The sequence below is a fragment of the Mustelus asterias genome, chromosome 17 (genome assembly GCF_964213995.1).
Source record: "Mustelus asterias chromosome 17, sMusAst1.hap1.1, whole genome shotgun sequence".
In the NCBI taxonomy this organism is placed as follows: domain Eukaryota; kingdom Metazoa; phylum Chordata; class Chondrichthyes; order Carcharhiniformes; family Triakidae; genus Mustelus; species Mustelus asterias.
Window position 1 is genome coordinate 71,800,790 of NC_135817.1, and position 17,602 is coordinate 71,818,391.

The window sequence follows — 17,602 nt, forward strand, 5'->3', positions numbered from 1 at the left end:
TCCTATCTATATCTCTTTGCAGCCTACAACAGCCCTCCACCTCATCCACTACTCCACCAATCTTGGTGTCATCAGCAAATTTACTGATCCACCTTTCAGCCCCCTCCTCCAAGTCATTTATAAAAATTACATCTTAGACTTGAAGTTATTGCTTTTGATATTCTTGTGGTAAGGATTATTAATTTATAAATTAAAATTATGAACAACAATGCTCAGGTACTGCATACTTTGTAGTTTCTATAGAACTATCACTCCTGATGACTGATGCTGAGAAAAGCCTACCCGTGAAACCTAATTCACAAGGTTTATTCAGTTAAGAGTTTCACAAACTTATCTTTTTTTATTCAACTGGAAGTTAGCATAGCTCAAAGAGGTATTTGTCAAGTTATGCATACATCGAAGAAAATTATTTTTTTGAAGTATTCAGGGTGGCACAGTGGTTAGCACAGCTGCCTCACAGCGCCAAGGACGCCTTGGGCAACAGTCTGTGTGGAGTTTGCATGTTCTCCGTGTCCGCATTGGTTTCCTTTGGTGCCCCAGTTTCCTCCCACAGTCCAAAGGTGTGCAGGTTAGGTGGATTGGCCATGCTAAATTACCCCTTTCTCAAGATATATAGGTTTGCGGGATTAGCAGGGTAAATACATGGGGTTACAGGGTAAACCTAGGTAAGAGTCGGTGCAGACTCGATGGGCCGATTGACCTCCTTCCTCACTGTAGGGATTCTATGATTAGAACAGAAATGGTGGACATCGGATTAAAAGCACTTACCCGCTCTTGTACAGTTCAGTTCATCACTTTCATCTCCACAATCATTTATTCCATCACAAATAGATCCATGGAGAATGCAGTTTCCACTTGGACACGTGAAATAACAAGCTACAATTTTCGCAAATACAATAATAGACGATTTGTTAGCATTTGCAACAATGGAACTGGAAGTCAAGAATCAAAACCAAAATAAGTGCAAATTATTCAGGGTGGATTTACCCATTTTAATGAAACCTTGAGGTTATCATTAAAAGGTTTGTGTTAGTGCAATGAAGAATTGGGAGAGATTTAAACAATCGCACAAGTCAAGATCTAACCCTCTGCGTGCAGATAAATAGGTAAGAGTTCAAGTAGAAAAGGCCATGAGAAAGGCAAATGGGTTTTTGGATTTTTCAGAAGCAGCATTGAATTCAGAGATTGAATATAGAAATAGGGATGAATTTGTGCAAGACATCATGTAGGCCACACTTAGAACGCAGCAATGGGAAGTCCAGTACGGAAAGAATACAGTGATGATTCAGTATAATTTCCACTAGGAATGAGGAGTTGTAGTTGTTAAGCAAGGTTTGAAGAATTGTGACAATTATATAGAACAATTAGGTGTCATAGGGAGTTAAAGTTATAAAAAAAACTTTGATACAATAAGAAGTTATTCACTGGGGGCAATTTTGAGCCCTGGTAGCCATCAGCGAGAACAGCAACGCAGGCAGAAAATTCAGTGAGAATTGGAAAATGTGATTTTTGCTGGTGAGATCACGAATTCTGATTTTCTCAATGAGAAATCTGCCGTACAAGGCCGGGAACCTCATTTAAATACATTATAATATCATTAGCGTACCCTCCCTCCAGGACATCCCCTCCCTCCACTGAATGTTCAGCAATTTACAATAGCTGTATAAAAAGAAGAACCTGTCTGGCGCCCTCACTTCAGAAAAGATATCCGAGATGAGCGCTCAGGTTACCATTAGCATCCAGGGTGCCAGACGCAGAGGGGGCAATGGAGAGGACATGGTGGACCCAGATAAGCTCAATCAGTATTGGCATCTCGGTGATAGGGAGCGGTGGCACTGTGAAGCCAGAGGGCATGAGTTGTATGGGATGTTCAAGACACTGGCTATCGAGGTCTGGCTATCAGGGATTAGTGTATAGGCGGGTGGCTCTTCCAGTTGGAAGGCTTGTTTAGTCTGCAGCCCATGTGAGTTTTGGAAAATAAGGGTGCCCTCTAAGGATGAAGTTGAGAGTCTAATTGAAATCTTCACACGAATCAGGAGTGCCTCGCCTGCCACAGAGGGAAGCCAATTGTCTGATCAGCTTCCTGACCCTTCCTTGATGAGTCAATTGTGCCAATTAAGAAAGCATTATAATGCATGAATATGCCAATGATTGGCACCCAATTTTTAACCCCTTGTACGTGTAGCACCCTCCCCCCCCCGAACCCCCCCGACTCCACCCCCATGCTAAACATTGAACTCCAAGGCTCATATTCATGTCTACACAATGGAGAGGTAACACAGGTGTGGCCTCCAATGCAAGGCAGTATGGTGAAGTCTCTTATCACTCACCCCGTTCAAGGCAAAGAAAAGAAGCAATCATCTTGTTACCCGGTGAGGTTACAACACTGGTCCATTGAATTCACTCAACTTCCCTAACCCCTCACCCTTGGGAGGCACATGGACTGCTGAGACTCTCAAGGTTGAAAGGGACAGCTATGGGGAAGTAGCTATTGTGTGATAGAGGACAGAGTGAGGTTTAGTGGAAAGACGATTACATAGCAGGATGCACATAGGTGGATCTTATAAATTCTTTTATAATGACTAATAGCACCTCACAAATTGCATATTTTATCTCCCTTCTCATTATGTATTAAGTTTGCACTTTACGTTATTTTTAAATGCAATTCCAATTATGCACTATTTTATGGTATTTTACAATTTGGTTGGAGTAAATAAAGGACCGTTCGTATGAAAAGTAAGTGGGAAAACTTACTGCACTTGGTTTCATCGCTGCCATCCAGACAATCTCTCCATCCATCACAATGGCTCTTTAAAGAAATACATGATCCATCCTTGCACTTAAATTGGTTCGGGCATGCTAATTAAACAATAAATTCAGTAATTCTGGTAAAAAATAAATTATTGATTTTCCCCAAAACAAAATTTGTAGAAGGCAGTACATAATATGAATTTAAACAATGGACTTCCTCCAAGATCTAGCATGGTATTTAGGTCCTTAATTTTGTCACGGTGTTCAAGTGTTTCAAATCCATTTTAGTATTAAGCAGTGCCAGCTGTGATTACCAGCAGCACAATTAAGTGCACAGTAAATCTTTATCTTCTGCCTCATAATCAATCTTAGAAGAGTGCACTGCTGTGGTGCCTATCCATTTCCCCATCAGCTACCATGTAGCCTCTGAGTGGCGTTGTAAAATTAGGGATAGTTTTCTACTGTGTAGCCATGTGCATCAGGGGTTGGTGCAAACCAGCTAAAATTCATTTCAACAGGTACCAGACGGAGGAAACTTTCATGCTATCATTCTGGGTTGGATTTAAATCCACATCCAAGCAATGAAAAACAATTTTGTAATTGTCAGTAGATACAGTTGGCAATGCAGACATGTTTTTCTTACAGCAGCAGCATTGGCTCAGTTGGTATCACTCTCGTCTCTGTCAGAAAGTGGGTGATCCAAGAACAAAAATTGGCAGCAAAAATTGCATTTGTCTTAACCACAGGGGTCAAGCCATTCCATTCAGTAAAACATTCTGTGGGATTGGCCTGAATCATGTTTGATTGTTAACTTCTTCAAAGTTAACTGATAGTTACTTAAAAGCATGTCCTCAGTGTGAATTCCACAAGAATTGTGTGGTGGTTACTTCCACCAATAAGTAGCTTTTTCCCTTTGTGTTGGTTCTCTCAGAACCTGTTGTAGACACAGTTTGGCAGCAATGTTCTTCAGGACTTGGTCAGCTCAGTCACTAGTGATGGACATTGAATTCCCCCATCAAGAGTCCATTCTGCATCCTTGCCACTCTCTGCTTCTTCCAGTGGTGGGTGATCTGATACCTTTCCAGAGTGGCTGCTAAAGTCAGTATGGCAAGTGTCTGAGCTTCCATGTCAGCAATGCATGCTGCCACAGTAACGCTGAGCTTCTGTAGCAGCAGTTTGTGCCGTAATGGAAGTTATCATAAGATGCTCCATCCTGATGAGTGTCATCGTGGCGATGATGTATTTGACCGCTTTGGAATGGATGGTCTGCATATGCTCTGTGCAAAGCCTCGAATCCAATTGGCATGGACATACTCAGAAATCGCTCCCCACTGTAATCTTGAATAGATACCTGGAAGTTTTTCTGGCCCCAGGAGCAAAACGATGCATCACCTTCTCTCCACTATCTGGACTATTGGAAAATCTTGGTGCCTGCTCACTCCCTCCTTCAGTCATTTGCTGAGCATGGAGGAATACTGATTCATAAACAGAGGGAATTGGTAATCAGCAGGAGGTTGCCTTGTTCATATTTGACTTGATGCCATTGGACTCCTGGGGCTGCTCCCTCCTGACTGTACTCCACTGTCTCAGTGGAACAGGATATACTCAGGGCAAGTGACGGAGGGGTCAGGGACATTGGCTGGAAGGTTTAATCAGTGGGTCAGGCTGCTGCTGGACTAGTCTGTGGAACAGCTCTCTCAATTTTGAGACATCCCCAAGTGTTAATGAGGATGACTTTGCAGGGTTGACAGGGCAGAATACACTTTTGTCATGTTCCTCTCTGGTGCCTAGATTGCTGTCAAATGATCCATCCAGTTTTTCCCCCTTCTATAGTTTTTCACTGTGGCTTTGTCACAACCGAGTGGCTTGCCAGGTCATTTCAGAGGACTGTGGGTCTGGCAAGGACAGCAGATTGGTTTTATTGAAGGACTTTGGTGAAGCAGGGTGTTTATGACAATCCAATAGTTTCATGGTCACCATTACTGATGCCAACTTTTTATTGATCCTAATCTTTGATTTCAGATTTATTTAATTAATTAAATGTAAATTATTGGCTGCCATGGTGAGATTTGAACTCATATCGCCAGATCATTACTCCAAGCCTTTGGATTACTATTAGCATAACCACAGTGCTACCATATTCAATGCCCATATTCAAAAAATGCACTACTGTAATTCTTCAAGGCTCAGAAACATGTGTAAAAGCATTGCAACTGGACCATGTTATCATGTATTTAAATTAGCTCAGCAGCTAGATTTCAGGTAGGGCTAAACATAGAAGAGAATTTGAAAGGGGGTTGTGCTTTGGAGCAGAAGACCACTCACAGCTTTCAGCTCTATTCTGCTGCCAAAAAAATGATTATACATTGAAATTAGGGAAAAGATAGCATGGATATCTATGCCAATGTGTTTGGATTAACGTAAAGTATTATATTTTTTAATAAAGTATAACTTTAAAAATAAAGTATAATTCCTGCAAATCAATACTTCAGAATAACAATTTCAGCTTACGATCCTCATAGCTGAAGGCTTTGTACTCCAAGTAAAATCCTTTGTAGGTGACTGATTGATCGGAGTGAAACTTAATTTTAACAGATCTTCCATAAATCTTGCTGAAGCCACCCTCAGTTATTCGATTACAATATCTAGAAAAGGAAAGTTATGATTAAATACAATTCAGCAAATTACTGTGCTGTAAATGCAGTAATTTTGGACTTAAAATGGGCCTGTCTCCTATTAGTGTGTTAAAATGTAATCGGATTATTTCTAAGTTATATCAAGTGGGTGGTTGGTAGTTTAGATCCAAGTGGGTAAAAACTTCACATGGACTTATTTTCAATGGTCTCAAAGTAAGGACTGAGTTGAGGAGGAACCTCTTCACACAAATGGTTGTGAATCTGTGGAATTCTCTGCCCAGTGAAGCAGTTGAGGCTACCTCATTGAATGTTTTTAAGGCAAGGATAAATAGATTTTTGAACAGTAAAGGAATTAAGGATTGTGGTGAGCGGGCAGGTAAGTGGAGCTGAGTCCACGAAAAGATCAGATATGATCTTATTGAATGGCGGAGCAGGCTCGAGGGGCCAGATGGCCTACTCCTGCTCCTAGTTCTTATGTTCTTATTGTGATGGCTTTGACATACTTCTGCCAGCTCATCTCTAGGTTTTACAGTTATCACTGTAAGAATCTTAAAAACCCAGGGAATGAAACCACCAACAGTGAAACACCTAACAATAATGTTGATAGCTGGGAAAAATAACCACTTTTATTAAGTTTTGTTGATGTTTTTGCACTGTACACTGGATATGTTTCTAACAACTCCTGTTTCTGTACCCACTCTATTTCAAAGCTGAAATCGATCTAAACCATCCTTGCACTGCAGTGAAGCAAGAACCATCAGTGAGATTATTTCAATCGAAGTGCCTGACCCAGGAAAATTATCTCCAAAACAATCAATATCAATACAGAAAAGAGCAACATTTTGTGCAACTAGAAATCTTTGATTTGAGAAAAGGGAAAAGAACAATTATGACCTCCTTTATGTCATGATGTGGAGATGCCGGCGTTGGACTGGGATAAACACAGTAAGGAGTCCAACAACACCAGGTTAAAATCCAACAGGTTTATTTGGTAGCAAACGCCACATTTGCTACCAAATACTCCTTTACGTCACCAGTGATGAACATGATAGTTTGAAATGATGACAGAACCCTCTCACAGATGGTGTGGAACAATACAGTTATATGAAGCAAGCATCTTATCAGAACATTATATTAATTTGGGATAATGACCTGTCATCCTGTTTGGTTTAGTTTGTGCAATTGTGAATCAACTCTTGACCAATCAATATAAAACCATTTGTAGGCAAATTGAGTTAAAGTTTATTTATTAGTCACAAATAGGCTTACATTAACACTGCAATGAAGTTACTGTGAAATATTTTCCCATCAAACAATGCTTAGGTATGGGGCTAATTTTCAGCCAGTTCTTGGAGCTGCAATTGAGACAAAGGCTTAAGAGATTCATTTGACACTCTTTCATTAATATGGTTTAACATGGTTTACCAGCCCTTGTACTAAAGTCTCCAGGAGATGGCACTGCTGACTGCTCACTTCTGTGAAAAAACTACAAAAGACAGATCTCGTCTGACACGTCCAAGGATAAAGATAGACTTGTGTTTATATAGCCCTTTTCGTGACCTTAGAACATCCTAAAGTGCTTTATAAAGAATTAAGTACTTTTCATAGAAATCATAGAATCCTCCAATGCCTGTACTGGCAACAATCCCACCCAGACCCTATTCCCATAACGCCTGCTAATCCCTCTGACACTAAGGGGCAATTTAGCATGGCCAATCAACCTAAATCACTTTCAAATCATCACTGTTGTAATATAAGAAATGCAACAGCCAATTTGCAGACAAGCACCCACAGACAGCACACCGATAATATTCAGATAATATATCTTTGTTAATTTTGTTCAGGCATAAATATTGGCCAAGACACCAGGGAGAACTTCCCTGCTTGCCGTTGAATAATGCGATGCGATCTTTTATGTCCAGCTGAGAGAGTAAATGGGCCTCGTTTTAACACCTCATCTTAAAAACAGCACTTCCAACAGTATAGCACTCTCTTAGATTATGTACTCAGCTCTGGTGTGGGACTTGAACTCAAAACCTTCTGACTGCAGGGTAAGTAAGTTACCATTGAGCCACAATATCTGCTTATTTTTTTAGCTTGCCCCACACCATTATGCTAAAAGGCCTCATCTCCCGAAATCCATTTCAAACCTTTCTAAATTAACAATGTTAGGTTCCTCTTCCCTCAATGGCAATGCACCACATGGGTGCAGTTGTCTTTTAGAACCTCATCTCCCGAAATCCATCGAGTTCCTCCAGTGCAGAAGGAGGCCATTCGGCTCATCGAGTCTGCACCGACTATGACAGAGTATCTTACTCAGGTCCTCTCCCTATCATACAATCCCTACAGTGCAGAAAGGGGCCAATCAGCCCATCGAGTCTGTCCCAACCACAATCCCACCTAGCCCATATCCCCACTTATTCACCTTGCTCGTCCCCCTGACAATAAGTGGCAATTTAGCATTTAACATCTTTGGACTGTAGGAAGAAACTGGAGCACCCGGAGGAAGCCCACGCAGACACTGGGAGAAAGTACAAACTCCACACAGAGAGTGACCCAAGCCGGGAATCGAACCCAGGTCCCTGGCACAGTGTGGTAACCACTGTGCCATCGTGATGCCCTATCCTGGTAACTCCGTGTATTTACCATCTAACCTACACATCTTGGGACACTAGAGGACAATCTATCATGGCCAATCACCTAACCCACACATCTCTGGACTGTGGGAGGAAACCGGAGCACCTGGAGGAAATCCACATGGACACACGGAGAATATGCAAACTCCACACAGACAGTGACCCAAAGCTGGAATTGAATCTGGGTCCCTGGAGCAGTGACGCAGCAGTACTAACGCTGTGCTGCCTCCTTTTCCATCCCAATTCCTATTTCTGCTCTTTAATTGCTATTCACTCATTCTGAGGGGCGCAAAGTGATTGAATCATTCATTGTCAGAGCTGGTTCAACCACATAAAATTCCACTGGGCCTCATCCTCCGGTGTCAAAACTACCCATTACTCTAGGATGAGCTTCAAGGGCAAGTATAAATCCAGGGTCCTACCAACCACCTCCTTAAAATTCTCTCCCCTGTCCCTTTAAGGAGCGAGAAAGAAGTATCTTCAAGGAGGTGCAATTTGCACATTTGGCAGCAATCCTCTCTAAGATAGTACCCCACCCCTTTTATCCTATCCATCTGTTCTATAAAAGACAGCACCCTATTTCCTCACCCTCCTCCTTAAACTGCCCAAAATCTGCCTACATAAGGATTTACCTTGCTCCAGAATCCATGGATGTTCCTGCAATCCTGGTCGTGCCCACTAATGCGCTCTTGGTACTGCTGGGGCTGCTGGAAGATGGGACTTCCTCCCCGTTGAGGGGTAGAAGTCCCACACTTTGCCTGCACACAGTGCATTATGGCTGCAGGGCGGTCTGGCATCAAACTAGTTGGCTCCATGACAACTTTACTTCCAGTGGGGGAGGTGGCAAGCCATTCACCACCCCCTGTAATATGCTGCCTCAATTCCTTAAATCTCCAAAGGACCCATTTGTTCATCCCCTTCCTTTTGTCAATTGACCAAACTCCCAAAGCCTACTGGCGGAGGGAGTGCCAGATTTACACCACACTTTAGTGTGGAAAAAGTGCTTCCTAATTTCCCCCCTGATTGGCCTATCACCAATTTTGTGATTGCACCCACTTATTCTTGAAGCCTTTACCAGAGGAAATAGTGTCTCTTTATCTACCCTATTTAATTCCTCTTATCTTTTTAGGGATCCTGATTTGATCAGACCGTTTCTTTTCAGTACAGACGCAGTCCAATAGTCTAGCTTTACATTCTGCTCATCTTACCTGATCCCCTCGATCTCCAACCAGTCCTTATCACAATTCCTTGAACCTTGGGATCCCGCTTGAATTTCCAAAACAATAACAGAAAGAGTAATAATATATCCTACAGCAGGTGTCTGTTAAGGAATGACATAACAGCTATTATATTCAACCAATCGTTTTTATGTTTGAATCATAGAATCATACAGCGCAGAAGAGACCCTTCGGCCCATCGAGTCTGCACCGACACATTACAAACACCGGAACTCCCACCTAATCCCATCTGCCAGCACTTGGCCCACAACCCTGAATGTTATGACATGCCAAGTACTGATCAAGATACTTTTTAAAGGCTGTGAGGCAACCCACCTCCACCACCCTCCCAGGCAGCGCATTCCAGACCGTCCCACCCTCTGGGTAAAAAAGGTTTTCCCCATATCCCCACTGAACCTCCTGCCCATCACCTTGAACCTAGGTCCCATCATGACTGACTCTTCAACTAAGGAAAACAACTGCTCCTTATCCACTCTGTCCATGTCTCTCATAATCTTGTCCATCTCCATCAGGTCGCCCCTCGGTCGTCTCTGCTCCAACAAAAACAACCCAAGCCTATCCAACTCTCTTCATAACTTACATGTTCCATCTCAGGCAGCATCCTCGTGAATCCCTTCTGCAGTCCCCCCCGCTCCCCACCCCACCACACCCCTCCCCCCCCACAACCCCCCAACCCCTCCCCCCCCCCCACCCCAGTGCAATCTCAACCTTCCCATAATGTGGCGACCAGAACTGCACACAATACTGACCAGATCTGCGCACAGTACTCTAGCTGTGGCCTCACTAAAGTTCTATACAACTCCAACATGACTTCCCTGCTTTTGTAACCTATGCCTCGATTGATAAAGGCAAGTGTTCCATATGCCTTTTCCACCACCCTACGAACATGCCCTTCCGCTTTCAGAGACCTGTGGACAAACATGCCAAGGTCCCTTTGTCCCTTTGTTCCATAGAACTTCCTAGTGTCCTACCATTCATTGAGTATTTTCTTGTCAAATTATTCCTTCCAAAGTTCATCATCTCACACTTTTCAGGATTAAATTCCATTTGCCACTAATCTGCCCATTTGACCATTCCATCTATATCTTCTTGTAGTCCAAGACACTCCACCTCACTGTTAACCATTGGTCCAATTTTGTGTCATCTGCAAGCTTACTAATCCTACCCCCCACATAGTCATCAATGTCATTTATATAAGTGACGAATAATAGGAGGCCCAACACAGATCCCTGTGGTACGTCACTGGACACTGGTCACTAAAGCAGCCTTCTGTCATCACCCTCTGTCTCCTACAACTGAGCCAATTTTGAATCCACTTTATCAAATTACCCCGTATCCCATGTGAATTTACCTTCTTTACAAGTCTCCCAGGTGGGACTTCATACGATTACCAACTAGCGTAAAGTGTGACTCAGGAAATACAGTTAAGTATCCAGCTATATGAGAAGAGTGGGCGGTGGGTAGTGTCGATGCCTCTGAGCCAGAAACTCCGGGTTCAAGTTTCACTCTAGGACTTGACGGCCAAGGAAGCTGCATTCATAACACGGTCAAACAGGCTGGGTGTGTCAACCTGCAAATCCTTCCAATACACCAATGGGTGGCAGAAAGAGTGGGAGAGACTCCTGGTCAGCCACGCTCCATTTAGAGTGGCACCCCTCAAGTTATAAACCTCAGACTAGCAACCTGTTCCAGGAATAACTAGGCGTGGAAACAGCCAAATGTCTGCCTTAGTGCACCACTAGGGTGTGAGAAGAAAATTGGAATTGGAATCCAGCTACATAGCAGTCAGACTTTCAAGCAGAATACTCACAATGTCTGGATCAGGCTTTCCAAATTTCAGGATGATGGAAATCTTAACAGTCATTAAAGTTCAAAACTATTTAATTGGCTGAAAAGTGCTTTTGGACATTTGGAAATCATGAAACATGCAATATAAGTGCAAGTCCTTTCCTTAGTTTATGGGCAACAAAAATATTTCAAAATGAGACATTCTCCTTCGTCAGTATTTGCACTTAAATCTGTGGCCCAAAGGTACAATTTTACCCTCAGATATGTAGAAGTTATCAACAAAGGAATAACTTGAACTCAAGTTCTGCGTATTCTTATCTTGAAGATGTTGGTTAGATTTGTCTCCCATGTAAAACGATGGCTTAGCCTTTTTCCTCGCAGCAGAAGAACTAATTACCAAGGAGAGAATTTAAATTAATAAGATCTTATTGCTACTCACAGTGATAGTCCATGTGCAGTCAACTTTGGGAGGATAGTAACGAGGGTAATAAGGAGAGCTCAAGGAGCCGTTCCAGGATATTTGGTTACCTCCACAATCTTGTGAGGAAAAGAATCAAATTAATTTTTATCTCAAAGTCATTATTTAAAGCTAACAATTACATACTTCACGTTGAATATCATTGCAGGCTTAAATCACAGAGAACATGGCTGCTTTTCCCAAACCTTCTCCACTACACTAAGCTGATCAATCCCTCATACAAGAATCCCAAACTGTAGGTATGAAAAATAGTAATACGCTTCCATGCTAAGTGTATTTTAATTATGGCTCTCCTGAAGTCAAGAACGGGAATGGGAATTTGATGAAATGAACAGTAATACTGGAATTTTGTCCAAAAGATGTGCAGGTTAGGTTGATTGGCCATGTTAAGTTGCCCCTTAGTGTCAGGGGGATTAGCAAGGTAAATAGGGCCTGGGCGGAATTGTTGTCGGTGCAGGCTTGATGGGCCAAATGGCTTCCTTCTGCACTGTAGGGATTCTACATTTTAACATTTCCAAATCATGCGTTATTCCAAACAGATTATGCTGTGGCTAATTTTATTGAAAACTCATGATGAGTGCCTCCAGTATGTGTTGCTACTGCAGGTTATGCTGTGACAGGACTTTTCAATGTAAAAGGTGCCATGCGTGACACACTATAGTTGCTTTTTATAGTAGGAATATATCACCCTGGTGATTGCATTCTAACCACTGAACTCCCTTAAGCTGCTTAAAATGCATTATGATTGTTTTCTCAGCCAATATTTCCTCAGTAATTACAATTTCTAATGAATAAAATGAGAGCTTAAACAAAATAATAATACACAGCAATCTATATTTACAAGAACATGACTGCATTGATCAACTGGTTTGTCTCTTTCGCCTTAAGATTTTACAAGCAGGCCTCATCCATTTCCAAAAGCTGACCCTTTATATTTTTGCCCAATATTGTGAGTTGATGAGCTGAATTCGGATTGTGCGTGCACATTGTACTCATTTCCCAAGATGAATCAACACCATTCAGTCACATAAACCCATGGAATAATTTTCTTTAGCTCTAGCTCTTCTGTTCAATAGCTTTTTTAAAAAATGTTTTTTAAAAGGTACCAAATTTCAAAAGCTTTACTGATACATAATTCATAATGAGTGTTTTTAATGAGGAATTAAGTGCATTTGTCTGAAAGCATGAGATTTTAAAAAACATTACTGTTCCATTTATATAATCAATTGAGCAGAGATAGTGTCACTGGGTTGGAAATCCCGAGACCTAGGGTAATGCTCTGGGAATCTGGGTTTGAATCCCATCATGGCAGACAGTGAAATTTGAATTCAATAAAAATCTGGAATTAAAAGTCTAATGATGACCATGAAACCACTGTCGATTGTCATAAAAATCCATCTGGTTCACTAATGTCCTTTAGGGAAAGAAATCTGCTATCTTTACCTGCTCTGGCTTCTATGTAACTCCAGATACCAATCAATGCCCTCTGAAATAGTCTAGCAACCTACTCAGTTGAAGGGCAATCAGGGATGGACAATAAATGCTGTCCATGCCAGAGACATCCACATCCCATAAATGAATATTGTAGATTTTGCTTTAGAAAACAGTTCAGAAAGTACATTAGCATCAGAAAGGGGATAGAGACTAGAGTTATCGAAGTGATGAGAGAAAAATATTAGAAGAGATGAGAGAGAAAGAATTTTTTTGAGAGACTTCATATTAATGTTAAATTTTCAAAAACAATAATTGAATTTTAAATCAACTACTTAGTCAACTGTGGCAACTAGTAATGGTAATTATTAATTCCTTATGACTGAAACAGAAGAAGTCTCACAACACTAGGTTAAAGTCCAACAGGTTTATTTGGTATCACGAGCTTCCAAAGCGCTGATACTTCATCAGGTGAGTCACTCACCTGATGAAGGAGCAGCGCCCTGGAAGCTTGTGATACCAAATAAACCTATTGGACTTTAACCTGGTATTGTGAGACTTCTAACTGTGCCCACTCCAGTCCAACGCCGGCATCTCCACATTATGACTGAAAGAGAGAGAGAGAGACATACATAAAACATACAAACATATAATTGTACTGAACTGAGTTACAGCAGCAGGGCGGGAGACGCTTGAGAAAATTCACCAGTGTCTTCCCTCATTCTAATTCAATTTTCTTTTTTAAACTGTTGAATTTTGAAAGCCAACAAATACCCTTCCTATAGGTTGAATCTATTTTCTGCCATTATTAACAAAATGTATCTGCACACACAAAATAAAGTGGTTTTTGTTCATCTATTGGCCCAATTTAAGGTTTAAGTTTTAGTAAAGCTCTAAATACTTTCTGAATAACAATTTTCTGAAAACTACCTCTTTTTCGAATAGCCTCAAAATATGCTTTAAATACTGAACCACCTCTTGGTACGTTTGATGAAAAAGTCACCAACATCACATTGCCAGATGAAGTCAATCTGATAACAGGAGGATTCCAAGTCACAGGTGAGCCACACCAGCTGAAAAAAACAAGTCATCACCTTTGGTTATATAACATAAGCATTTTGCTAATTATAGACTAATTTCATTCAGCAAGTTTAAGCTATTTATGGATTTTCATATTAAAAAAATTGGATTGAAGAATTGCTTCACTTCCAAAATTCTTAAACATAAAATGTCATTGAACCTCAACTAAATTTGCCATGACTACTTTAACAATAACACTCTTTAGACAACTTTACTTACAACACAGTTTATTTTTTAAAAAGGCTGTTCACAGTGTGCTAAATATTGTCAATGATGCCTGAATACAATAGTCTTCGCATTTTCATGTTTCCTTAACATTTCTCTGTATTTAGGTAGCACAAGGGAATGCTTAATAATAAACTGAAAATTTAAGTTTAGTGTAACAAATTAATACATGCATTTCCACAAACAGGTGAACAGATAGTACAGTCAGCTTCATTTAAAAACCCATGTGGTCCAAGCATGGAGTTTCCTCCAGGTGCTCCGGTTTCCTCCCACAGTCCAAAGATGTGCGGAGTAGGTGGATTGGCCATGGTAAATTGCCCCTTAGTGTCCCAAGATGTGTAGGTTAGATGAATTAGTCACGCTATATGAGTTGGGTTGCGGGAATAGGGTGATGGAGAGGGCCTGGGTAAGATACTCTGTCAAAGAGTCAGTGCAGACTTATTGGGCTGAATGGCCTCCTTCTGCACTGTAGGGATTCTATGATTCTTAGGGGTCATCCAGCTCAGCTGCCGTAACACTAATGAAAAATCAGCGGAAACCCTGTTTGCACATCTACTTGGTGTTTTCATTGATCATCTATCACAGTGACCGGTCAATGGTTCCCTGAAGAAATTTCCAGAATTTGTATTTCATACTTTGTTTAGAATTCCTGATGCCAACACACAACCATGATTCAAAGACTAAATCCAGGAAAGAGACAGTTTTGGACTAGGCATCGTTGCACAATAAACCAACAGAGTGGGTGGTCCCGTTTATCTCTAAGAATATGGGTCATACCACTAAACTTATTTTTGCTGAAACACCAGCAGTCAAAAAAATGAAGATTAAATACAAAATTTATTCCTCTAAGGAACTGGTGTTTCATAGGAAGGTAAATTAGGCACCATCATGGCATGAACATACTCTAACGGTACTATAGTTAAAGCTCACCAGGTGTCTGCTGTCTTACCGTGTTATTATTTTGTTCTGTACAGGGAGTAGGAAGTCATAGGCTGATAGTTTATGGATTGCACAGTTTCCCGGAATTGCCCCATGGAGGGTCAGGATTACTAAATGTACAATATGGCCTGCTGGGACTCGCAGTCGCCACTGGTAATAGGACCTCTTTGGGCGTGTTAATGTCAGTGTCCGATTGTTGCCTGGTTTCGCATATAGATCAAAAGAAATAGCTGCAAAATGAGAGAAGCAAATCTTACACAACAATAAGGATTATGGCCACTATAATTTATAATGTGCTCAACTTTGCAAAGATGGTTTAAAGAGGCAAAAGGTTTAACATATTATCCAAAACAAAGCGATAGAAGAAAATCACAGAAGTGTTACAGAGCAGGGGGAGGCCATTCAGCCCATCGTGTCTGCACTGCCTCACCTAATGAGCAATTTACATGGTGCCATTCCACCATCTTCTCCCCATAACTCTTCACATTCTTTTTTTTTCAAATGACGCTTTAATTCCCTGATTGAACCTGCCTCCTCCACACTCTCAGGCAGTGCATTCTAGACTTTAACCACTCACTGTGTGAAAAAGATTTTCCTTGTGTTACATTGCTCCTTTTGCCAATTACTTTAAATCTGTACCCTTCCGTTCTTGATCCTTTCACAAGTGTGGATAGTTTCTCCCTATCTACTCTGTCCAGACCCCTCATGATCTTGAATACTTCTACCAAGTCTAAAGTACTGGTACTATAAACAAAGATCCAAGTAATATCATAATTTTGATCAGCAAGGTTGAATTCTTTTGATATTTTACATTTTATAACTGTTAAACATTGAAGAAGCTGCACTGCCTTGCAACTCTAAAAAAAAGCTAAGTCTTCAAATGTATCAATAAATTGGACAGTCAGGGTAATGCTGCAAATTTTGAAGTATTTTTTAAACCTTGTGAAATTACTAACTTCTTCACCAGGGCTGCACCACTGGGAGTTTACAAACGCTGGCTTGTTCACTCACATGAACCTTTCAGAGGTGCAGAACCCTTGGAAGCTGGTCAACCAGGCACTCCTACCCACTATCAGGTTAAGTTTTTCCTGGATTTATTTCAATCTGTTCAACACAGACCAACCAAAGCCAATCCTACTCATAAACCATGCACACTGGTTCTCAGAAGGTTACAATTTTGATGCAGAAATCAACCAGCTGAAAGACAACATGGATCAAAAATTATTTACAGGCCATAATAGGAAGCAGTGCTTTGAAAAGCTATAGAATATTTAAAATAGTGTGTTTGTTTATTTAAAAAGAAACATAAGAACCAATGGAAATCCAGACTTCAGAGTGTAAAAGGATATGTTTCCTCTCCCATACAAGTTGATCTCCTGCTTTAGGGAACATTCAATTTCTTCTACAACTTTCCATGAAACAAAAAGTTCAGCATCCTTATTAACCATCTCTTTACTCTTTAATTCTAGTTCTTAACAAATATTGAAATAGTACCTTTTAAGAGAGCCAAACTGACTCAAATAACCAGTTCCTGTGGGAAATGATAACCGGGAATCTCCTCGATGGATCTCCCAAACGGCCACTAAACTCTGGCACAACATTAATGGAAACTACTGATAAGATGAGCAAATGAGGTTTCTGACAATCTTCTTCCAAAGTAATGTCGGCCAATGTGAAGAACTCCTGAGGAAATTCCAGCAAAATCCTTTTAAATCATGAGCCTTGCTTGGGGCTTGAGAGTTTTGTAATTGTGCCCTCTGCACACAATGGAAGTAGACATGTTGCTAGGCAAGGAACTATTTTCTGTTGCTTATAAATAACCTACCCTGCTCTCCCAATAAGTGGATAAAGTGGGATTTAAATTCCGGAAGGGATCTGCTAATCTTTCACAAGAGTTATGGTAGTTAAGGTAAAGTTGCCAGAATGTTAGATGACCATAGACTACTGGTGATCACCACACCTCAGTTGATGGGCAAGATTGAGAAGGCAGGCCTTAGCCGGTACAGGATTTGAACCCTGCTGTTGGTGTCACTCTGCATCACAAACCAGCCATCCAGCCAACCGAGCCCCTTCCCTCCCCCCCCCCCTCCCCATGGTAGCAACCCCAATACTGTTCCACTGGCATTCATATTACAGTAAGATATTCATATTACAATCATGGCAGAATGAGCCATTATTGGATTAAAACTGTCTTGTATCCTGGAAGTTAATACACTTTGAAGTCTTCCGTGATTTTAATTTGATATTCAAATCTGTGGAGTATATTGATTACCTCTTAACACATAAAGTCATATGCTGATAGAGCTTGAAACTATTAACAGCTCCATTTCTCTCAGGAGAGTCTAAGACATGGCAGAGTGAAGGCAAGATGATTAAACTATCTATTGATTTTCCAAAGAT

The 17,602-nt window shown here is 41.0% G+C and overlaps 1 protein-coding gene across 1 annotated transcript in view; it reads right to left on the reverse strand.

Moving 5' to 3' along the window:
- Window positions 1–17,602, reverse strand: part of LOC144506082 (suppressor of tumorigenicity 14 protein homolog) — a 73,873-nt gene that overhangs the window by 24,559 nt on the left and 31,712 nt on the right. Inside the window, exons 8-14 of the mRNA XM_078231899.1 lie at window positions 15,213–15,432; window positions 13,889–14,031; window positions 11,489–11,586; window positions 9,232–9,344; window positions 5,263–5,396; window positions 2,755–2,859; window positions 769–876 (exon numbers count right to left, since the gene is read on the reverse strand). Coding sequence (XP_078088025.1) covers window positions 769–876; window positions 2,755–2,859; window positions 5,263–5,396; window positions 9,232–9,344; window positions 11,489–11,586; window positions 13,889–14,031; window positions 15,213–15,432 — 921 coding nt within the window. The remainder of the gene's footprint in view (window positions 1–768; window positions 877–2,754; window positions 2,860–5,262; window positions 5,397–9,231; window positions 9,345–11,488; window positions 11,587–13,888; window positions 14,032–15,212; window positions 15,433–17,602) is intronic.